Source organism: Helianthus annuus, chromosome 9 (genome assembly GCF_002127325.2).
Source record: "Helianthus annuus cultivar XRQ/B chromosome 9, HanXRQr2.0-SUNRISE, whole genome shotgun sequence".
In the NCBI taxonomy this organism is placed as follows: domain Eukaryota; kingdom Viridiplantae; phylum Streptophyta; class Magnoliopsida; order Asterales; family Asteraceae; genus Helianthus; species Helianthus annuus.
In genome coordinates this window covers 138293622-138317453 of record NC_035441.2, presented here as the reverse complement: position 1 = coordinate 138317453, position 23832 = coordinate 138293622, and the positions used below count along the sequence as shown (strand labels likewise).

General features: G+C 37.0%; 3 protein-coding genes across 3 annotated transcripts; all 3 read left to right on the top strand.

The window, feature by feature from the left end:
• Window positions 1-499: 499 nt before the first annotated feature.
• On the top strand, window positions 500-3396 carry LOC110926093 (putative F-box/LRR-repeat/kelch-repeat protein At1g11620). The gene is made up of 2 exons (XM_022169844.2): window positions 500-633; window positions 2095-3396. The coding sequence occupies exon 2, from the start codon at window positions 2127-2129 to the stop codon at window positions 3216-3218; it is 1092 nt and encodes a 363-aa protein (XP_022025536.1). The 5' UTR covers window positions 500-633; window positions 2095-2126; the 3' UTR covers window positions 3219-3396.
• Window positions 3397-4612: 1216 nt separating this feature from the next.
• On the top strand, window positions 4613-11969 carry LOC110926081 (alpha-glucosidase). The gene is made up of 5 exons (XM_022169839.2): window positions 4613-4931; window positions 8870-9552; window positions 9951-10181; window positions 10254-10900; window positions 10991-11969. Exons 1-5 carry the CDS (start codon window positions 4711-4713, stop codon window positions 11864-11866), a joined length of 2658 nt encoding a protein of 885 aa, XP_022025531.1. The 5' UTR covers window positions 4613-4710; the 3' UTR covers window positions 11867-11969.
• Window positions 11970-15492: 3523 nt separating this feature from the next.
• LOC110926060 (alpha-glucosidase) lies at window positions 15493-23604 on the top strand. Its single transcript, XM_022169823.2, has 5 exons — window positions 15493-15940; window positions 18991-19673; window positions 19750-19980; window positions 20591-21237; window positions 22481-23604. Exons 1-5 carry the CDS (start codon window positions 15723-15725, stop codon window positions 23354-23356), a joined length of 2655 nt encoding a protein of 884 aa, XP_022025515.1. The 5' UTR covers window positions 15493-15722; the 3' UTR covers window positions 23357-23604.
• Window positions 23605-23832: the final 228 nt, after the last annotated feature.

Below are 23832 nucleotides of genomic sequence, written 5' to 3'. Positions count from 1 at the left end.
CGATGATTGCGGCTCAGTTTTAGGGATTTTTGGCTCTGATTCACGGGGTCGAGTGGTTGATGGTTGCTATAGACTGCAGTTATGTCTGTGGTTTAATTTCGAAACTGGGTCTTGAATGTGGGCCTTTTTTTCCTAAACAATTTATCTGTGTAACTTTATTAAAAAACATGATTTAGTTTTGTTTTTTATTTGAGCGAGATACATATACAATATATAAAACTTTACTAAAAATTGGAGGCTCTTAATTTTTGGTGACCCTAGGCCCATGCCTAGATTGGTAAGTCTAACGGGCCGGACTTGGGCGTACAGTGGTCTCAAAACCTTTGGGCCCGTTCAAAAGGGCACGTGCCAGATATGCTTGAATCCACTGTTTAAGCTCGTTTGAACCGTGGGATTATATAAACTTTGTATTTAAAATAGAAATATTTATAAATTTAGGAGGTTAAAATGCAAATTTTTATAAAATCATAAAATTCATGAGCCGATGACTAATTTATGAGGTACCAACCAAATTGTAATTTACTTCCATACATCAAACAAAATCAAATTCCCATGGAAGTAGACCTATAAAAGGACTCATAAGCGGGTCTACCAAGAACTAAAGGGCACAGTTGCAGTTCGCTTCCATGAGAGGTATGCTTCTTCATCACGATCCTTTGATTTTAATCCCCAATCATCCTCTTTACTTTCCATCACCACAATTTTCTTATCTAATGTCACATTAGATATGATCGTACGTAGGGTTTTTGTTCTTTCGTAATCGCTATGATCGTAGGGTTTTTCTTCCAATCGAATCATTGGCGATTTTGATTTTCATTTAGTTTGATTATAATTTGATGTTGATTCTGTTTTCTAACATTCCTCATTAGTTATTGTTTTACATAATCACGTTATGTTTGTCATTACACCTTAATTTTCACTGTCTAGGTTCTGAATTTGGGAACAACTTATGGCGAATAATTTGTTTCTTTGTAGAACGGTGTGTGTTAGTTAACCTAGGTGATGGTATTGTGATTTCAGAGTTCAATTTTTAAAATTTACTAATGTTAATGAGATAGGTTATCTTGAATGTGGTAGTTTGAGGATGATAGTGTTAACCAGGAACTTTGAAATATATTGTTTAGGCTATGTTTAATGGTTTAATCCGTTTTCACTGTCACGTCAAATTTGCTTATTAAATAGTATTGTCTTAACCATGGTTGTAAAAGTCGCTAGACGCTCCCTAGTCGGTCGACCGGGGAGTTGAGAGTACTCGGCCTAGGCGGAGAGTACACGGGGAGTACTCGGAGATGCCAAATTATAAAGAAATTAGTTTTCGGAAACTAAATATATGTCAAATAACATAAATTTACTAATATTTATAACAAAATACGTGAAATTGATATTCATTCTTTAATATGATAGGCATAGAAATTATGTTTTATTTTATTTTAAGTCAAACTCGGCCCGAGTTGACCTACTTGATCCGATTTTGGCCAATGTTGACCGCATTTAATCGATTCCGAGTAATTAGTTGGAGTTGAAGAAAGTCGGCTCGGCAGCCTACCTTGTAGCGACTACTTGGGGAGTACTCGGCATTGAAGACCTTGTTTTACAACCATGGTCTTAACTATAGTCTGCTTATTAAATGATTGCTGTGAGGATATATGCTTTGGGGAATGGCAAACACGAGAAGTTTGTTGTTTTATATTGTATGGGACTCGTACTTTTGTAACGTTTTGCTTTAGCGAAGTAGATTCTTATTGTGGAGCATGTGTTGGGAATTTATGCGGACCTGTAGGTATAATGATTTGCCTTGCATTTTTAAGGAAATTATGTCATATTAGTTGGTAATGTAGGTATTTAGTTTGGATGAAATGACTTTAGTTTCACCTATGGTGAAAAGTGATGGATGCTTAACATTTGCTACTCTGTTCATATGGAACAAATTCTATTCTTCGGTATTACTGCCAATGCTATTTGATCATGTCTTAACTTTGATTTGTATGAAATTGTTTTACTTCTTTGTTTCATGGAAACTACTTCTTTTTGTTATACAACATGTTCCTTTTTTAATTTTCTTGACTTGGGTTTATTCTTGAAACATGCTTGCAGTTTGAGTAGCTAAACAAATTCATTTCAAGACAATGGATTGCGGTGGTAAAAACAAGAGCAAGTTTCTTGCTGCAAGAAACAACAAGATCTACATGGACCTGAAGCTCATAATACGCGAGCACGCGCTTCAATTTCTTCCCGCAAAATCACTTTTTAAATTCCGGGGAGTTTGCAGAGACTGGCGCCTGATGATCTCAACACCTTTCTTTGCCCACAACCAATCCCTTTCATACTCATCGGTATCGGGCATGTTCTTCCAAAGCCATGGAGACCCACCGACATTCATATCCACTGACCCTGAATCCTGTGGGGTCCCCGACCCCGCCTTGAGCTTCCTTCCAAGCCCTATCGACATCGTGGCATCATCCAACGGATTACTCTGTTGCCAGGCGAAAACCGGCGATCGGGCTTACTATATTTGTAATCCTGTCACAAAGCAGTGGAAAAAACTCCCGAAACCAAGCATGGAACATGGTCTTGAACCAGCTGCTGTTCTCATTTTCAAACCTTCGCTACTGAATTTCGTAGCGGAGTATAAACTCATATGTGCCTTTCGCTCCAATGATTTTGATGATGCTACAGAATTCGAAATCTATTCTTCGAAAGACGATGCATGGAAAGTATCCGGGGAGATAAACTTTTCTGCCAAGAAACTGATTGCTAAATCGGGTGTGTGTGTGAATGATGTTGTGTATTGGCAGTCATCTCATGGAAGTATTTTGGTTTATGATATGACAAAAGATCGGTCTCAGGTCATACACGGGTGTTACAGTGGTCACGGGACTTTAGGAGAGTTTAACGGGAAACTGTGTTCGGCTTCTGTTAACGGACGCACGTTAACAGTTAATGTCATTTCAAACATATACTCCAACACTATGCATATGGGCAGCCGTGCCCAGTTATGGACAGACAAGATAAGAATCCCTTTAATCACTGAAATGTTCAATGTCAGTTCATATGATCTTTTTCCTGTTTTATATGCTGGGAGTGAAATCGCGTTGGTTTTAAGTGGGCGGAGTATTTACCGTTGTGATTTGAAGACCACAGAAGTCAGGTTTCTTGTTGCGTTACCTCGGCCTGAGCAAAAGGGGATACCTTACGTTAACAGCCTTGTTGCTCTATGAGATCGTTTCAGGTATGTTCGCATGTCGTCGATTGTTTATAAATCTTGGATGCTCTAGAAACTTGTTTGAATTTTCTTTAATATTTTATAAGTATTCAGAAACCTCCTTAACTGCTTCTGTGTTTGGTGAATCTTTTGACCCTTTATATGGATTTCTGATATTCATCCTTTTGACTTGATATCTTCTTTATTTTAGTTGATTATGGAGCATTGTATATGTTCATGTTAAAGTTCAAAATCACTAAATAGTTGTGGTTGATCTTTTGACTTTGTGATTCAACTCTGTTTAGTGGGAAGGAGTTAAATTGTGACAACATACGGACATAAACAATAAATTATGTGATTTTTTACTTTAAGGACGCTTCTTGCAATTGGGTTATTAAAAATCCGAAAACCGAACCGTCGGTTTTTGTTTCGGTTCAGTTTTTTCATATACACGTGTGATTTAGTTTACAAAGATTTTTCAATGCCGAGAACCTCGATCAGAGAATAAAAAAGGCGTAAGGTTCACAATGGAGTGCGATGCTGAAACCCAACGGTATCTATTACGCGGTTCAGTTTTGTCGGTTATTTCGGTTACGGTTCGGTTATTTCGGTTTTCTGCTCACCCCTAGTATATACCTAAAGAATGGAAACTATAGATTATTTATTAATATTTTTTAGTTCTTTTTACCGTTTAACATAAACGCAATTGATACATTTAAATATAAAATATTTTAAGAGTTATCATTATAGTATAACATAAAAAATTATAAAACAATTTCTTATGAGTTATGTACCATGTAAATTGGTTACGTTAGCCATTTTTGGTTTTCACAATTGATGGTGAATAAATTAAGTGAGTGGTTTACTTTTATCACTTGTCACCAGACAACCAATTTTGAAAACATTATATGGTTTTAAGTGACATTTGTTTGCACTTTGAAATACCTTTTTTCTATAAATTTCTTAGTAACAATATTATTCGCGCAACAACCAAAATCTTCAAGTAAATCAGTACAAGAGGTTCGGGTTTACCTATCGGGTTCGAGCTTGTTCGCCTCCCTACCCATCACGATGATCCCTCACCACACAAAGATGGTTTGAGGGAAGCCTGAGTATGTGAAACACCTCTCCTCTCACGTGCAAGTCCGACCAAACCCATGATGCAATAGTATAAGCAGTGACGCATGACGTGATTACCTCATCTTCAAAACGATTTTTATAATCAACTTTTGGTCCATAAAAAATATAATTTACTCGAAAGAAGTCTATTTTGGCTTCTTAAGAGAAATAATATTGTTTCAAAAGCTTGTTCTTATCCATCGATTTAACCTTATGGTAATCAAAAGATAATATAAATAGTTGGACTTTTGTAATTCTTTAAAAACGACTTCAACATCAACACGTAGGTGAAACCAATGAGACAAAACGAAGCAGTTAAGATCAACCAAGGAAATTAATATATATACGTATAGGGATCCAATGCAAGATCCTTGTGATGTGAATCTACGATGACTCCATTCGAAACAGTGGCATCAATAGCGGTCGTAGTGTTAATGTTACTGTTCTCGATTGATTGGACGGATGTTGATAAGCAACCAGAACCGGTTGGTTATGGCTACTCTCTTCGATCTATCGCTTTTGGCACAAACTTATTGGTAGCTGATCTTCAACTCAACAAGAAGTCTTCGGTGTTTGGACCAGACATCGATCAACTTCGGCTCTTCGCAAGGTATGTGGATACCAAGTTTCCACTTGTCTGGAGATTTGATATACATTCTTGCTTATGTCTCAATATTTGTACCGTAGAGTTGTAATCTAAAACATAACACCATTTTATTAAAACTAGCTAGCTCAACCAGGAACCAAATAGGCGATTGTTTAGTATCGACATATTGTAAGAGTGGACCATGTTTCAACTGGCTCCCATTAACGACTTCCTTTCACTTTATATAAGAGGGAAGTGGAAGCTTGGAAACGTCTGGGAAATCTCAACACTCCATTCGGGAAAAAAGTATGATGGTCGAGTGAAGAATAGGGACTAAAAGTGTTAACTTTTCAAACTTAGGGACGAAAGCAGAATTTTAGCATATCACAACATATCACATGTATGATGGTTACAAAGAATGATACTTTTTGGTTTTTACATTTTACCAAGTAATCTCACAAGGGTTTAATGTTCTAATTTGCATTAATATTGTATTAAAGTATTAAACATATATGACTGAAAAACAATTATACTATTTTGAGTAAACTGCCATTTTGGTGGTTTGGTCAATTTTGACACTTTAGTCCAAAACTCAAACTTTTTGCATCTGGATCCCTGTGGTTTCAGTTTTATTACCATTTTGGTCCAAAAATGAAATCAGGTCATATTTGTCTTATAAAATCTTGTTATTTTGTCATTTTCCGCAGGGGCAAAATGATCATTTCTTTTTTATAAATAAATACCATATTTTGTAAGACAAATGTGACCGGAAAATGACAAAATTGCAGGATTTTATAAGACAAGTATGACCAGATTTCATTTTTGAACCAAAATGGCAATAAAGCTGAAACCACAGGGACCCAGATGCAAAATGTTTGAGTTTTGGACTAAAGTGGCAAAAGTATCCAAACCTCAGGGACCAAAATGACAGTTTACTCTACTATTTTTTTTTTTGAACGGACTTTCTTTTTAGGTGACCCAATGTCACACCGCCTAATCGGCGGCCCTAGTCAAGTCTGTCCAGACTTATGTTTTCTTAACCGGGCCCACGTATATTATTCAAAATTTATACACAAATAGTTTGTAACAAAACTTAGAGAAAAATTTATCCCGTTTTAAAAAACCACTTTCATGTCTACTTTGGTTTCAAAACATAATGTAAAAGCATATATTATGGGTTAAACAATTAATATATTGTCTGTCTTCAAATATACATAAGTCTTTATTAAAATTAAAAATGTCAAAAAGTTGATTTTTATGAAAATATTTAATCAATAATTAAATATTTTGTAAAAGTATATATAAACAATAATTAGTATATTGTTTGTCTTCAAATATTCTTGTCCTTTCCCGTGTTATTCGTGGGAGCCCGGATGACTCTTTCCGCGCCTAATCCAACTTTGGAGTGATGTACGTGTACCCATCCTTTGTCGTGCAAAGGTCGTCGTTGGTCATTAATGACCGTGGCACAATACCTGGCACTAAGTTGCTTGCAATGTGTGGCATGTGAGGGGTCACATCATCGTATGGGGTCTTCATCCTTATTTGGTGTTTAGGGGTTTGTTTGGGTCTATTATTCTTGGATATGATGATCTTCGGTTGGTTGATTTGCGTCCTGGGATCCTTTGATCTACCAACCCTTGGTGGATGTCCTTCAGTTTGATGAGCTTCGGTAGGATGACCTTCGGCGTGTCATGGTGGACCAGAGTGAAGCAGCATCAAATTGTCAAGAAATTGTGTTCATCTCCATGAGATTGAAAATTCAACCATTTATTGAACAAATGTATAGATTTAAGAGTAGAATTAGAAAAGTGTGTGAGTTAGCTTGACAAAAAATTATATCACAAAAACTTTTTGAACATTTGACCTATAAGTAATTGTTGAACTAAAACAAGGTAGACGGGTAGTAAAGTGGTTAACCTTGTATTATTGTTTATTTATTCGTTCATTTATATTTTTATTATAATTAAGGGGGCTGAAAACCCACTTGGAGCTCTTCTTTTTTAGTCTATTTTTCCTTTTATGTACGTCTTAGGTCACTAGTTGATAGATAGTGGGGTGTTAACCTTTTTTTTATTTGTGTTATTTTATTAGTTCGAACTTCAAACATTTTTTTCTTCTGTTTTAAGTACAAGCCTCTTTAATTATAAGGTGTGAAAGGGTATAAGCGTCACGTGTCAGCCACGTCAGTGTCTATAAGAAGAGTGACGTGTTGTCAAAAATCACGGGATGGGATGGGATGTGAAATGGTGTCGTGACGTGCACGTGACATACACCTTTTGTATTTATATTATATTTAAAAAATAAAACAAATCTATTTAATTAAAAATAACATTAATATCAATAAGAGAACTGATATAAATAAAAAAAAAAGAAAATATTACATGAACTTAAAAAAAACATTACAAAATCTTTTAAAAAACCCGAAACTAATAAACATAAAAAAAACCAAACTAAGTACGGTATTTTACCTTGATTTCTTCTTTATATTTCTCGTACATTTCTTTTTCTTTGTCGCAAAGGTGATCGGTTTTCATGGCGAGGATTTTCATATCCGCTCGCCGTTCTTTCACCAAATTCTTCTCATTTTTCAAATTTACTTTTTAAAGATTACATGGATTTTTTCTTTGTTTTCTTTTTATTGATTAAAATATTTAAATTATAAACTGATAAATAACTAAATGAGTATTTAAATTAATTTTTATATAATCCTTAACTTATATTTCAATTGATGATCAATAATAATTAAGTTATTTCTAAGATTTTAGTGGATATTTATATAGCATCTTCAGTTTACATTTGATTAGTGGGATAAACTAACTAGACATATTTAATTTGCTTTAGTTATTAACAATAACAAATATATAATTTGAGATAATCATTACTGAAATCCTCTGTGCGATTCGGTGGGAATTCAATTTCGATCGATAATGGTTTGGTTCTTCGTTACGGTAATGACACTCTGTATAACAACCGAAAGAAAAAAGAAACAAAGAAATAAAGTCGTTAAACTGTAGAGTATAGAAATTTTGTGGTCATTTTAAAAAACTTTCAAACTTCAAAATTCTTATCACAAAAACACAAAAGAAAAGAAAACATTATATTAAAGTGAAAATCGTTAATAAAATCTATGCTCAAGTTGATGTTTAACCTTTAGAAGTACTAACATATTAATGTTATTAATGTTCCATTTCAAATTATTTATAATGCAAGTTGTTTAAATTGTAAGATTTAACTTATGTATATAATTATTATTAGCAATAATTATCCATTATATATTGGCCTCTTAATATGTGTAAATTTATTTCAAAATTATTACATTTTTCTTTAAACTTCAAAGAAAAATCTTTGACATTTTCTTCATCATAACTGGTTTAATTTAAGCAATTTTTGTATGATATTAATCATCAATAACTTATGTAAGATATTGTATTTATTAACACATGTAATACATATCCTATGGTAGAGGATCCTGTAAAAAGTGCTCAAAGTGTGAGAAGTGTAAGAAGTGTATTATAACACTATATATATTACTATATAACACCATATAAACACCGTATAACAATATGTAACAACATATAATACCATATAACACTATGTTACACTATATATCATTATATAACAAATATAACACTATACATCTATCATAGACATGCTATCAGACAACCTATAGTGTTATATTTGTTATATAATGATATATAGGGTTACATAGTGTTATATGGTATTATATGATGTTACATATTGTTATACGGTGTTTATATGGTGTTATATAGTATTATATATAGTGTTATAATACACTTCTTACACTTCTCACACTTTAGGCCCTTTTTACACTATCCTTACCCCATATCCTATAACTCTATACATATCAAAGGGATTAGTTATGTAATGTACTCAATATTTAATTTCATAAATCATTTAGCTTTGAAACAAAAATAAGTTGAAACTGTGTAGTTGTGCAGCTTTGAAACAGGTGATCGGTTAAGGATTCGAATCACTGATGCGAACCACCAACGATGGGAGATCCCAACCAACGTTCTTTCGCGCCAATCACAACCTTACACCCTGCCCCAACAATCTCACCACACAACTCCGGCCAACCTCTTTTTCTCGGATCCCAACTCTGATCTCATTCTAACACTCCACAACACCACCCAATTCGGGTTCACAGTCGCTCGTCGCTCTACTGGTGATATATTATTTGATACCTCCAACACTGTTCTTGTCTTCAAAGATCAGTATCTGGAACTAACATCTTCACTCCCACCTTATCGCTCCTCTATATATGGTATAGGAGAGCGCACTAGGCGTTCGTTTAAGTTAACACATAACCAGACCCTCACCGTTTGGAATCTGGATATACGAAGCGAGATTCCTGATGTTAATCTATATGGATCACATCCGTATTATATGGATGTGAGATCACCGGATTCTGATGGTAAGGTGGTGGCGGGTACCGCTCATGGAGTGTTGTTGCTTAATAGTAATGGTATGGATGTTGTCTATAGTGGTGATAGTATTACTTATAAGGTGATTGGGGGTGTTTTTGATTTTTATTTCTTTGCTGGGCCGACGCCGGAATTAGTCATGGATCAATACACTCATTTCATCGGCAGACCGGCTCCCATGCCTTATTGGTCCTTCGGTGAGTTCATTTACATTTTGGTTCGTCCTAAACGTACCCGGCCCCTCTCAGTGTCTCACACGCATTTTTTTGTTTTTTTTTTTGGGAGGGGGGGGGGGGAGGGGGTACGTTTAGACACACCTTTACATGTTCCCATCTTATGTGGCACTGATGTGCTTAGGTGTTTCTGATGTGGCGCCCATTCCAAACCCTCCGGGCTAACTACTATGGCCTATTTACAAATGTTAATAAAATCTATCATATCTTAATACAATGTGAGCATAAAATCCTATTAATTGAATCATGGTTGAATGAACTGAACAAAAAAATAAATAAATAAATAACAATGGTTCGGTTTTAAAATTTTTTATAACGGAGTTTTAGGATTGTTAAGATCATTTTCGTTTGGGTATATATAGGGTTCCACCAATCTCGATATGGTTACAAAGATGTTCAGGATCTTGAGGGTGTAGTTGCTGGCTATGCAAAGTCCAATATCCCGTTGGAGGTTATATGGACCGATATAGAGTATATGGATGCTTACAAAGATTTCACACTAGACCCCATCAACTTCCCATTGTCAAAAATGTCATCATTTGTTCAAAATCTTCACCAAAAGGGTCAGAAATATGTACCCATCTTAGATCCAGGTATTCATCTTTATCATTTTCTCATTCACAGTATACACAATTATAAACTATTGAACATAAGTGGTTCTTTAGGTATCTATGTGGACACAACATATGAAACTTACATAAGAGGACTACAAGCTGATATCTATATAAAGCGTGACGGTAAACCTTATTTAGGTGAGGTTTGGCCTGGTATAGTTAATTTCCCGGATTTTTTAAACCCACAAGGAGCAGACTTTTGGGGCGACGAGATCGAAAGGTTTCATGATCTTCTACCATTTGATGGCATTTGGCTTGACATGAATGAAGCAGCAAATTTCATATCCTCCCCTCCGATTTCATCATCTAAACTTGACAACCCTCCTTACAAGATTAACAATGCTGGTGTTCAAATGCACATAAATAACAATACAGTGCCTGCAAGCTCAATCCATTATGGTAATATCACTGCTTATGATGCGCATAATTTGTATGGATTTATGCAAGCCAAGGCAACAAAGAATGCATTGATAAAAATAACCGGCAAAAGGCCATTCATACTTTCTAGATCGACGTTTGTGGGGTCTGGGATGTATACGGCACATTGGACCGGGGACAATGCTGCCACATGGGATGACTTGGCGTATTCCATTCCGAGCATATTGAATTTCGGGTTATTTGGAATTCCAATGGTTGGTGCCGATATTTGTGGTTTCGCTAGAGACGCTACTGAAGAACTTTGCCAGCGATGGATTCAGGTATAGATCATGAAACCCTTTTAACTTCGCTATTGTTGAAACTAAAAAAAACAAACTATTATTGATCTCACTAACTTGTTTGAAACTCAGTTAGGAGCCTTTTATCCTTTTGCAAGAGACCATACAGAAAAATCAACCGCGCGACAAGAACTATACCTTTGGGATTCAGTAGCTGCAACATCTCGAAAGGTGCTTGGATTACGATACCAAATGCTTCCCTACTTGTACACATTAATGTACTATGCACATTCAAAGGGTACTCCAATTGCACGACCAATGTTCTTCTCATTTCCACAAGACACCAACACCTACGACATTAGCACTCAATTTCTCCTTGGCAAAGGTGTATTAGTGTCCCCGGTTTTGACACCAAAAACTGTAACAATTGACGCGTATTTCCCTTCTGGAAACTGGTTCGATCTATTTGACTATTCCAATGTGGTTAGTGTGGGCTCAGGGGCCCATGTTAGGCTTGATGCACCGGCTGACCATATAAACGTTCATATTCGCGAAGGGAACATATTGGTTTTACAAAACAAAGCTTTGACTACGAAAGCAGCTCGGGTGACCCCATTTCACTTACTGGTTGTGGTTAGCTGCAGCGAGAATAGCACGGGTGAGGTGTTTTTGGATGATGGGGAGGACATGGAGTTTGGTGAGGTAGGGGGTAAGTGGACTTTTGTGAGATTTTCGAGCCATGTTGTGGGTAATAAAGCAACGTTGCGATCGGTGGTCCAGAATGATGATTTTGCAATAAGTCAAAAATGGAGAGTTGAAAAGGTGACGTTTATTGGGTTGGAAGATACTTCAAGTAAAACTGGTTTTGCGCAATGGACAAGTGCGAGGGGGGAAATACATGACGGAAGAGTGAAGGTTGGTGGTGGTGGGGGGTTTGGGATGGCGGAGATCTCGGATTTGTCGATATTGATAGGGGACGAGTTTGAGTTAAAGTTGGATCTCCATTAATGATTTCAATGTTATAGTATTTGTAGAACTTGTTATGTATGTTAACAAACACAAACTACTTAATTATATGTTATGAAAAATAAAATTGTTTGCCTAGTGTGAAGATGGAATATGTTTGTAGAATAAGTGAAAGCCATCTGTCATTGTTTACTTTATGTGAAATATATTGTAATTAGATATCATAATAATATGCATGATGCACAATGAGTATGCCCTTTTTGTGTGATGTCTTCTATTGAACTCTTTTATGTTTTCGGATCGATCTAACGTTTTGTCATTTCCATGAGATTTTTCACTTACGACATCCAGTGAATAGATTATGAACATATGATCATTTGTAAGTTACATATATATCACATGTTAGTAGTCTTATGAATCATTATCAAAAAAAAAAAAAAAACACTATGCAAATAGTTACGATGGCATCGAATATTATTACAATGATAATGTAAATCTTTGAATAAAAGAGATTTAGATGATTGTATGCACTAATAGACTTGGTGGAATGGTGGTTACAACGTGCTCCACTTCCATTTTGACTAAATTTCCTAATTATATACATTTGACCCGTTTGGTACATATAAACAACCACCAAAATCGAGTCATTCATATTCAAGATAAGACTAATCTGATCTTGACTAAACGTAACGTTTAAGGCCATCTCTCAATTTCAATTTCATGTCTCATGTCAAGAGCATTTGATGTGACTTGTGAGTACCTCCCAATGTCCCATCCTTGTCATTTTGCTTTCTAATTGAAAATCGCTTTGAATTGGCTTGGATTAGACAGACAATGTGTGGGATTATCTATCTGAAAAGTCAATTTCCATAATGATGAGGAGCGGGTTCAAAAATTAAATGGACGTAATTTGGGCTACGGTTGGCCCAACTATCATACCTGAATTTCATGATTTAAGACTCCAACGAAGATTTTTTTTCCCAATTTTATCGATTTTCCGTACTTTTTTACGAAGATCACGTAAATCTTTGATTAGCATGATTTACGCTCAAATTTATGGTTTTAATTTCTATTGATTTCTGTCAAATTGTTATTTCGAAAACTTGGCAAACTTGCCAAACTGAGAAAAACCCTATATGGGCGGGCGGAGCGCCCATCACGGCATCACTCACCACCCACTCATCACTCACAACATCCAATCAAGTTCCGCCACGTCATCGAGCTTTATTCCATCACTGGTGATGGATTTTAGTGGAAATGCCCATCGCTCACCACACACTCATCTCCATTTAAAAACAACTCATCACACAAAGACAACGCGTGATATGGTTGACGCGTTTTCAAATCAACACGTTATAGAAAGGGTGGCGGCGGTGTTATTTTTTTTTCCACGCGTGGTGGAGGAGCATCATGGGGGCGCCCCGTCCCCCCTAAAAGGGAGCATACTGTAATAGTTTGGATCATTCAGAAATATATTAATCTTCTAAGAACATGGTTGTAAAAGTCGCTAGGCGCTCCTTAGTTGGTCGACCAGGGAGTTGAGAGTACTCGACATAGGCGGAGAGTACTCGGGGAGTACTCGGACATGTTAAATAATAAAGAATGAGTTGTCGGAAATTAAATATATGTCTAATAACATACATTTTACTAATATTTATAACAAAATACATGAAAATGGTATTCATTATTTAATATTATAGTCATATAAATTATGTTTTATTATTTTTAAAGTCAAAACTGGCCCGAATTGACCAACTAGATCCGATTTTGGCCGAGGTTGACCGCGTTTGATCGATTCCGAGTAATTAGGCGGAGTTAGAGGAAGTCGCCTCGGCAACCTACCTTGTAGCGACTACTCGGAGAGTATTCGGCCTTGAAAACCTTGTTTTACAACCATGTCTAAGAATAATTCTTGTTTATTATTTACTTCCGCTTTGCGTCACCCACGACAAGTTTTCATGAATCGTTCAAAAAGATCTATTATCAAAGGTCTAAACCACAGAAAAAGGAGGATGGCTACTTTAGGCCTTCACAGAGGTTTAGACATCTCTATGCAAGCCACTTACGTTAGTTATAATTTTATATGAGCCTTCATTACACCATTGACCAAACTACTATAATGCAATAATACCAGTGGCCCCTCAATAATCTGTCGATGAAAGTATCTCTTTTCTGGTTTAGGCTATCCCTTGGTAACTCGGGATTATCTATGGGTAAATATCCTTTTTACTTCATCTAGCAGACCAGTAAATGAAATATATAATCTACTCAAGATAACATATCTATATTGGCTTTCTGAAGATAATGGTGGTCCTGACATAATGAATGTGTGGTGGTCCTGGTGGACCAAAGTTCCTCAATAATGAATGTGGGTTGGTATTAAATACAAAGTCTCCTAAAAATAGTAAGTTGTAAGAAATAGTATTAAATGGACTCCGATTGACCTCATTCAAGCGGCATTGAAACCGTCTCATCGAACTCTAAGATGTGAGATTTTAGGTTTTTGTTTTTAGATCTTTAGTTTGTAGATTTTAGACTTTTTGTTTACATCATTGTGTCTTTTCTATATTTTAGTCATTGTGTCCTTTTTTGACTCACTGTATCTTTTTTCTTCGACGTTGTGTTATATTTTTCGGCATTGTGTTATATTTTGCTCGACCTTGTGTTATGTTTTGCGATCCATTGTGTCTTTGTACACTTCTTATATTTAGGAGCCTTTGTAGAATAACTTTACCCTTAAACACACGGTTTAAAAGATAACATAATTCGTTGACTTATAAAACTGTATTGGTTTTTTATGATAATTATATTTAAGGTGCTACTATACGTACACTCAATTAGATTTTATGACAACATACAATTTGAATTCGTATATGTGGAGTGAGGTGTTTATATACAATTCGTATACACATATATGAGGCGTATAGTTTATGTAAACAAAGGATATGTGAAGATCCAGAAAACCAGTAATAGGCAATCAGATGATCTTGTGAACAGGGAAATGGACCTGCAAAATAGAAAATCGTTAGGCTTGTCGCAGAGATGGGAGGACCACTCTGCAACCACCTTCTGGTGTAAGGATAAATATTTGAAGAAGAGAGAGAGAGAGTAAGTTTCAAGGGTAAGAAAAACGTACTTCAACTCTACATGGGTAAGGTTATTTATACCCTTTGGTTGAGATGACATTGTCAAGTAGTCCCGGCTCGACCAGTCGCTCTCTGGCCGATGTGCCTTTCTACCGGAGGCCGGAGAATCCAGATGTTAGCGAAGCTGATTGCAAAAGAAGGGAAATCGGCCACACTAAAATTACCTTCTGGGGAGGTCCGTTTGATATCCAAAAACTGCTCAGCAACAGTCGGACAAGTGGGGAATGTTGGGGTGAACCAGAAAAATTTGGGTAGGGCCGGATCTAAGCGTTGGCTAGGTAAGCGCCGTGTAGTAAGGGGAGTAGTTATGAACCCTGTAGACCATCCACATGGGGGTGGTGAAGGGAGGGCCCCAATTGGTAGAAAAAAACCCACAACCCCTTGGGGTTATCCTGCACTTGGAGAAAAAAGTAGAAAAAGGAATAAATGACCGGGATACTTGGTTCGGTGCTATGATATTACCTCTTCAATATGCAAGGCATATAGGCCCTATACGACCTCGTATAATGCCTGAAGTTATTTGTATACGAGTCGTATAGGGTGTGCAGCTATCAGGAACTATTTTTATTCATAAATTCATCAAAAAAAAAAAAAAAAATCTCATGTCGATTACTATTAGTCCAACGGCCGGCTCGTGAAACACATGAGACAAAACGAAGCATTAAGTTAGGAAGAAACCAGTGAGTCTGAGTGGTGCAAAATGGAAATTCAATCCCTATGAATCTTCCTATACTGCATTCAAAATAATAATAATGGCGTCAATAGCGGTTATATTATTGTTACTACTGCTCTCCTCGATTGATCAAAAAACTGTTGCGGATGTAGTAGATAAGCAACCCGAACCGATTGGTTACGGCTACTCTCTTCGATCTATTGCCTTTGGCACAAACTTATTGGTCGCTCATCTTCAACTCAACAACAAGTCTTCTGTCTTTGGACCCGACATCGATCAACTCCGGCTCTTCGCAAGGTACTTAATTACTTCTAGTTTCCTCAATTCTCACTTGTTTTTTGTATACAAAGTGGTTTGGTGATTTTAGGTGCATTTTCACCGGTTTTTAGAGTGGTAAAGTTATTATTTTCTAATCTGGATTTGGAATTTAGTTTTGTGTTCACGTTACACACGTTGTCTAAACGGTTAACGGCTTGCGGCTCTCGAAAAACCTCTGTTTTAACTGAGCCAGCTCGGCTCGGTTTGCCAAGGTCGGCTCGTTTACAGCCTATCTCACCTTGGCTTAAACTCGGCTCGTTTATAGCTCTATCTTGATATGGATTGGTTACAATTATGGGAGAGTTTAAGTATTATGGATTAGTTAGACTACATGGTATGGTGATGGACCATCCTTGGAGGATGATCCGCCACGTAGGCGACACGTCACATTCCTCTCTAAGATGGTCCATCCTCCAAAACTAGAAGGCATGGTAGGATGATCCTAGTCATAGTCCTTCACCACTTTTTATGTTTTTTTTATTTTTTTTATTATTTTATTTTTTTTAACATTTGACAAATATACTAATAAAATATTTTCATTAATATTAAACCCACATTACATAAATATTAAAAAAAAAACATAAACTTAAAAAAAAAAACTTAATAAAAATAAACATAAAGTTAAATAATTTGATGCTTTTTCATGATGTCGTGTTGTAGTTTTTTCAACATCGAACGTTTCGGCTCGGGTTCGTCCTCGACATTCATCGTCATTATTTCCCATTCCTTAAGCCGAATTTTTTCATCGGAGATTCGGATTTTCTCATTCGACAATCGGACCTTCTCTTTTAACTTTTCGTCCGATGCACGACTTTTTTCTTCGACGGCCCGCTCCTTCGCCTTCGTCTTTTGGGCCGAGATGTCGTTGTACACTTTTAGGTGTTCCATAAACTCAACCATGTTCAGGTCCACCTTTTCCTTTCCTTTTCCCTTGGCCCGCTCCTTCTTTGTTTTGTCTCGGCCCGGTGGACGCTCGGGTTCACGTACGTTATACTCGTCTTCGTCATAGTCGGCGTCATCATTTAAGTTAATGTGACACCTCGCGTCCGATCCACTGGCGCTTAAACTACCCGTTTCCGATGTTTTTTGGCGTTTCGCCATCGCCACCTCGTTAGGAATGGGCGCCCATTTTGGGTCGTTTTTTAGAACCATCCACGCGCGAACGTGAGGAAAGTTGGAACCATGATTATTTTGCTTATACTTTTCCAATGCCATTTTGAACACATCTTCGTCATTCCACCCGCTACGACGGTCACTTGTATATAATTTGTTATACTCCTCGCAAAACCGATTAACGGTCGAGTTCAATTTTCGCCACTTCGAGGAAACCGAGTCGATATCTCTATACGGGCCTTGGTCCATCATGGCGAGAAACTTGGTCAATACCTTGGACCAAAACCCGTCACCCGGTTGGTTATTACCTATAAAAAAACAAACAAATAAAATTAAAAAAACAAAACAAACCTTAAAACAAACAAAATAATAAAAAAAACTTACTGTTAAGAAAAAAAAATAAAAAATTTAAAACTGTTAAACCTAATTAAAAACTAAAGTTAAAAACTAATAAATTTAAACCAAAAATAAACTATAAAACTTAAATATAAACCTACTGTGAAGAAAAAAAAATTTAAAAATTTAAACTTTATAAATTTAAACTTAAAAAAATGTAAACTTTAAAAAGATGTAAACTTTAAAAAAGTACGAACCTTTTACCGGGTTGTCGGAAGTGCCAATGAAAGCCTTGGCTAAGGCTTCTTCTTCGATTGGGGTCCACTTAATCGCCTTCGGTTTCGACGTTTGATCACCCACTACTTGTTTCCCTTTGTTTCGTTTTCCTTTCCCTTTAGGCGGTTGGGTTTCGGGCACAATCTCCACATCGTCTTCGGGTTCGGATTGAACGGGGGGTGTGGGGATCGGTTGGGGTTGGACGGGGGGTGTGGGGATCGGTTGAGGTTGAACGGGTGGGAAGTTCCAAGCACCCCGCATCATCATTTGTTGAAGAGCTTGATTTTGGGAGATTTGAGTGAATTGGTTGGGCGATTGTTGGAATGAAGCAAACGCGTTCGATGAATATTGGGAGAATTGGTTCGGTTCTAGCGTTGGATAATATCCCGGAACCGAAAAACATTTGGTTGGGTCGGATTGTTGGGAGTATTCGGGTTGTTCGAAGTGTTCGGGTTCTCCGGGTTGTTGAACGGATCCATGAAAATTATGTGGAAGAAGGTTGAGAGTATAGTGGAAGGAGTGTAAAAATTATATGAGAAAGAGGTGAATTGTTGAGGTTAATTTGGTGTTTGATAGTGAAAATGGAAGTAAAATTTATATAATTTATTAATATAGCCGTTTGGCTTTATTCAAAATTTGGAAATTTTCTTTTTTTCTTTTTAATTACAACGGTCATATTCAGGGGGGGCCCACAAAAAATGCATCGTCGCCAACGTCTACCTTTGGACGGAGAGGACGGAGACGGTAGGGGGCGGCACGGTGTTTGGACCGTCGCCGACCCGCGACGGGCCGGGGCCGACCCCCATACCGTGTAGCCTTACAATTAAGGGAGAGTTTAACTTATACAAACAGAATGTGAATTGAAATTTCATAGTCTTAACTTCTAAAAAAAACTATACAAGAATGTTAGAAGATGAAAATATTAGCTAGCATTCACAATCAATTCTCTTACTCCATCTCTATAATTACACTAAAAAAACACTACATTTTCCAATTAAATAATATTTTTTTTATATTTTTATCATTATATTTTATCTCTCCATCACTTACAACCACTTTCAAAAAATATTAAAAAATTATAAATGTGAACAGTATCTACTTCAGATCTATGAACAGTAACTTTTTCTGTTTTTTTCTCTCTCCCGCTCACAACCATTCACAATCACTCTCACAAGTATAGAGGTTACACTAAGAGGATCCGTTGTGAATGCTCTGATGTCTATACTTTATAGTTTATACTTACCAAAGGGATTGGTTATGTAATTTAGTCAAGAAAAAGAAATTGAAAGTGTGTTATTGTACAGCTTTGAAACAGGTGATCGGTTAAGGATTCGAATCACTGATGCGAAACACCAACGATGGGAGATCCCAACCAACGTGCTTCCACGCCAATCACAGCCTTACACCCTGCCCCAACAATCTCACAACACAACTCCAGCCAACCTCTTTCTCTCTGATCCTAACTCTGATCTCATTCTAACACTCCACAACACCACCCAATTCGGATTCACAGTCGCTCGTCGCTCTACTGCCGATATACTATTCGATACCTCTGGCACTGTTCTCATCTTCAAAGACCAGTACCTTGAACTAACATCGTCACTCCCAGCTCACCGCTCCTCCATATACGGTTTAGGAGAGCACACCAAGCGTACGTTTAAGTTAACACATAATCAGACCCTTACCCTTTGGAATGCGGATATTGCGAGCCTGAATCTCGATGTTAATCTATATGGATCACATCCGTATTATATGGATGTTAGATCACCAGATTCTAATGGTAAAGTGGTGGCGGGTACCACTCATGGAGTGTTGTTGCTTAATAGCAATGGCATGGATGTTGTGTATAGTGGTGATGGTATTACTTACAAGGTTATTGGGGGTGTTTTTGATTTTTATTTCTTTGCTGGACCGTCGCCGGAGTTAGTTATGGATCAATACACTCAGCTCATCGGCAGACCGACTCCCATGCCTTATTGGTCCTTCGGTGAGTTCATCTCCAGTTTTCCACCTTATTTATTTTTAAATTACATTTTGATATGTTCGTTTCTGTTTGTGTACAGGGTTCCATCAGTGTCGATACGGTTACAAAGATGTTCAGGATCTTGAGAGTGTTGTTGCTGGCTATGCCAAAGCCAAGGTCCCTCTGGAGGTTATGTGGACAGATATTGACCACATGGATGCTTACAAAGATTTCACACTAGACCCCATTAACTACCCATTGTCGAAAATGTCACCATTTGTTCAAAATCTTCACCAAAACGGTCAAAAATATGTGCTCATATTAGATCCAGGTATTCATCTTTTTTTCATTTCCTAATGCACATATAGGGCTGCAAACGAACTGAACGTTCAGCGAACAGTTCATGAACCGTTCGGCGAGAAGTTCGTTTGTGTTGTTCGTTTAATAAATGAACGGACATGAGCATGAAATTTCGTTTGTTTAGTTAAGTAAACAAACATGAACAGAGGTTGTGTTTGTTCATTTGTGTTCGTAAACATTCGGTAACGTGCTCGTTTATGTTTGTTTGTGTTCAACAGTTCATTTGTTTTATATTTTTTAAATAATTTAAAATTCCAACAAATAAAATGTTTAAGAAGTATCAATGTATTATATATTCGGTTCATGGACGACCGTGTGTGTTCGTTTGTTTCCATTTGTGTTCATGAACATCCGTTGCCTAAAATTAACAAACGAACACGAACACGTTCATTTCCTTAACGAATGAACATTAACAAAACATCTCGTTCGGTAAATGTTCATGAACAGTTCGTGAACACATATATTTCCTTAACAAACGAACACGAATAAGGTCTTGTTCGCGTCCGTTCGGTTCGTTTGCAGCCCTATGCATATATGTTATATATACAATTGTGCAATACTGAAAATTTGTGGTTCTTTAGGTATTAGTGTGAACACAACATATGAAACTTACATAAGAGGATTACAAGCTGATATCTATATAAAGCGCGAAGGTAAACCTTATTTAGGTGAGGTTTGGCCTGGTGCTGTTAACTTCCCGGATTTTTTAAATCCAAAAGGAGCAATCTTTTGGGGTGATGAGATCGAAAGGTTTCACGATATTCTACCATTTGATGGCCTTTGGCTTGACATGAATGAACAATCAAATTTCATATCGTCCCCTCCACTTCCATCATCGAAACTTGATAACCCTCCATACAAGATAAACAATGCCGGTTACCAAAGGCTCATCAATGAGAGAACTGTGCCTGCAAGTTCATTGCATTTTGGCAATATTACTGCTTATGATGCCCATAACTTGTATGGATTTACTGAAGCCAGGGCCACAAAGGACGCATTGATAAAGATAACCGGTAAAAGACCATTTATACTTTCTAGATCGACGTTTGTGGGGTCTGGGAAGTTTACAGCACATTGGACCGGGGACAACGCTGCCACATGGGATGACTTGGCGTATTCCATTCCGAGCATATTGAGTTCCGGGTTATTTGGTATTCCAATGGTTGGTGCTGATATATGTGGTTTTAATGGAAACACTACTGAAGAACTTTGCCAGAGATGGATTCAGGTATAGATCATGAATCCATTTTGACTTGAATAAATATTTGAAAACGCGTTAAACAGTTGAAAATAAAATATGGTACACAACGGAAACAAACAAAAGTAAACAAATTATTTAGAGGAAACTATTATAGTAAGAATGCTTAGAGGCTTACAAAATGGTTGTTGTATATGTAGTACATTTGACCTTTTCAATTCAGTTTGGTTCAGGCTCTAGCAGGTCAAATAGGTAACTTTTTAAAAGGTATGTATCCCTTTAAATTTGTAATATATCATATGTTTTCCAAATTTGCGTTAAAGGGGCAGACCTATAGTGTTACAAGGGGTAACCCCTGTTACCCCTTGACGCTCCGACGGTAGTGTAAATTTTGGAAAAAATTGACGTTTTTTCGATTTCGTTACCCTTTTTTAAACGTTACCCCTATTTGGATTTTCTAGATCCGCCACTGCTGCGTTATGCATTTGACAACTTGTTTTTTTCTTTAAATTTGATATATTGCAAATTTAGAGGTGATATTGAAGTTCTCCCTTTTTAAAGTATCTAAAATGAAAGCAAGGTGGACGAGTTAAGAGGTCGAAAGTCCTAGAAAGTGAAGGAAAATTTACTTGTCGGTTGGAATTACCTGCCCCGTTTTGACGATAGTAAAAAGTTACTCTCTTGCCTTGAATTCTTTAATGATACCTAAACTCAACTCGGCCATTTGCACTATCTAATATATAGGATGATTCTTTACTTTACAATGCCAAAAAATCAAAATTTAAACATAAATTGTTGGATTTCCTTAGGTGAGATAGAGTGTGACCGAAGGAATTCATAATATCACACTTTACATATAGAAAAAGGAAAAAAAATAATAATAACATGAATTTGGGAAAATTTGTTGAATCCTGTGACATTTGGGTCCAACGGTCGGTCCTAATTGCTAAAGACGATTTGCCCATGTGTTTAGCCTCTCTTAGACCATTCATGGGTTGGTCGCATATCAAAACTTATGGCCAATGAAATTTGCACACTTCGTGCATTTTCATTGTTTTACATTGATGATGTAACTTCATGGCTTAATGTATGGGCTTGGGCCTATAAATTTTAAAGAAAATAGGCCCATACGTTAAGCCCAATGTGAGTTTATGGCATCACATACAAGAATCCATCAGTAGTGTTTTTCCTCCTCAATAACATGCATACAGTTAGTTTTGTTAAAACTAAACAAATAAATTGTTATTGATCTCACTAACTTGTTTGAACACAGTTAGGTGCCTTTTATCCTTTCGCAAGGGACCATTCAGACAAAGCAACCACACGACAAGAACTTTATCTTTGGGATTCAGTAGCTGCAACATCACGAAAGGTGCTTGGATTGCGGTATCAAATGCTTCCCTACTTGTACACGTTAATGTACAATGCACATACAAAGGGGACTCCAATCGCACGACCAGTGTTCTTCTCATTCCCACAAGACACCAACACCTATGACATAAGCACTCAATTCCTCATTGGCAAAAGTGTATTAGTGTCCCCTGTCTTGAAGCCAAAAACAGTCGAGGTTGACGCTTACTTCCCATCTGGAAACTGGTTCGATCTATTTAACTATTCCAATGCGGTTAGTGTGGGCTCAGGGACCCATGTTAGGCTCCATGCACCAGCTGACCATATAAACGTTCATATTCGTGAAGGGAACATATTGGTTTTACAAAAAGAAGCTTTGACAACGAAAGCAGCTCGAGTGACCCCGTTCCACATACTCGTTGTGGTTAGCCGCAACGAGAATAGCACTGGTGAGGTGTATTTGGATGATGGGGAGGAAACGGAGGTTGGTGAAGTAGACGGTAAGTGGACTTTTGTGACATTTACTAGCCAAGTTGCGGGGAACAAAGCCACGTTGAGATCAGGGGTCCAGAATGGCGGTTTTGCATCAAGTCAGAAGTGGGTAATTGAAAAGGTGACATTTATTGGGTTGGAAAATGGTTCGAGTAAAACTGGTTACGCGCTATGTACAAGCGCGGGGGCAGAAATACGCGACGCAAGAGTGAAGGTTAGTGGTGGTGGGGGGTTCGGGATGGCAGAGATCTCGGGTTTGTCTGCGTTGATTGGGAAAGAGTTTGAGGTAGTGTTGGATCTTCACTAATTCAATAATATTTGTATAACTTGTGACATGTAATAATAAAAAATAAAACGGCTTATATGTTACGAAAAAAACATTTTATTGACGTAGTTTGAAAATAAAATCCGAACTGTAATAATGTACAAAGCGTCGGTGTACCTAGAATTTCTATTTTCATGGTATATTTCAGAAGTCCAAAAGTATAAAATTGGGACCACTGAAAATGAGGTAGCCAATGAACGTTATTACGTGTGAATGTGTAATTATGGACTTATGTTATGTGTTATATTAATTTGACTAAAAGTCTAAAAGTATAGCTTATATCTTGATATATAGCAAGGAGAAAAGTCCTATAGTCAATTTTGAGTTTTGACAATTCCTTTTGAAATGGGTGGTTGCACAATTGTCTACGCATTGCACATTTAAGCCCTAAATTTAACCATCATGTTATGGTATATATTCCACCAGCCACCAGGTATTACATGTAGTGTATATGTCCA

Excerpts from the sequence above, each read along its gene's own strand:
- LOC110926093 (XM_022169844.2), top strand. The coding sequence starts at position 2,127 with ATGGATTGCGGTGGTAAAAACAAGAGCAAGTTTCTTGCTGCAAGAAAC.
- LOC110926081 (XM_022169839.2), top strand. The coding sequence starts at position 4,711 with ATGACTCCATTCGAAACAGTGGCATCAATAGCGGTCGTAGTGTTAATG. Across the intron at positions 9,553-9,950 it reads CATGCCTTATTGGTCCTTCG|GGTTCCACCAATCTCGATAT; the intron begins GTGAGTTCATTT and ends GGGTATATATAG. Across the intron at positions 10,182-10,253 it reads TGTACCCATCTTAGATCCAG|GTATCTATGTGGACACAACA; the intron begins GTATTCATCTTT and ends GTGGTTCTTTAG.
- LOC110926060 (XM_022169823.2), top strand. The coding sequence starts at position 15,723 with ATGGCGTCAATAGCGGTTATATTATTGTTACTACTGCTCTCCTCGATT. Across the intron at positions 19,674-19,749 it reads CATGCCTTATTGGTCCTTCG|GGTTCCATCAGTGTCGATAC; the intron begins GTGAGTTCATCT and ends GTTTGTGTACAG. Across the intron at positions 19,981-20,590 it reads TGTGCTCATATTAGATCCAG|GTATTAGTGTGAACACAACA; the intron begins GTATTCATCTTT and ends GTGGTTCTTTAG.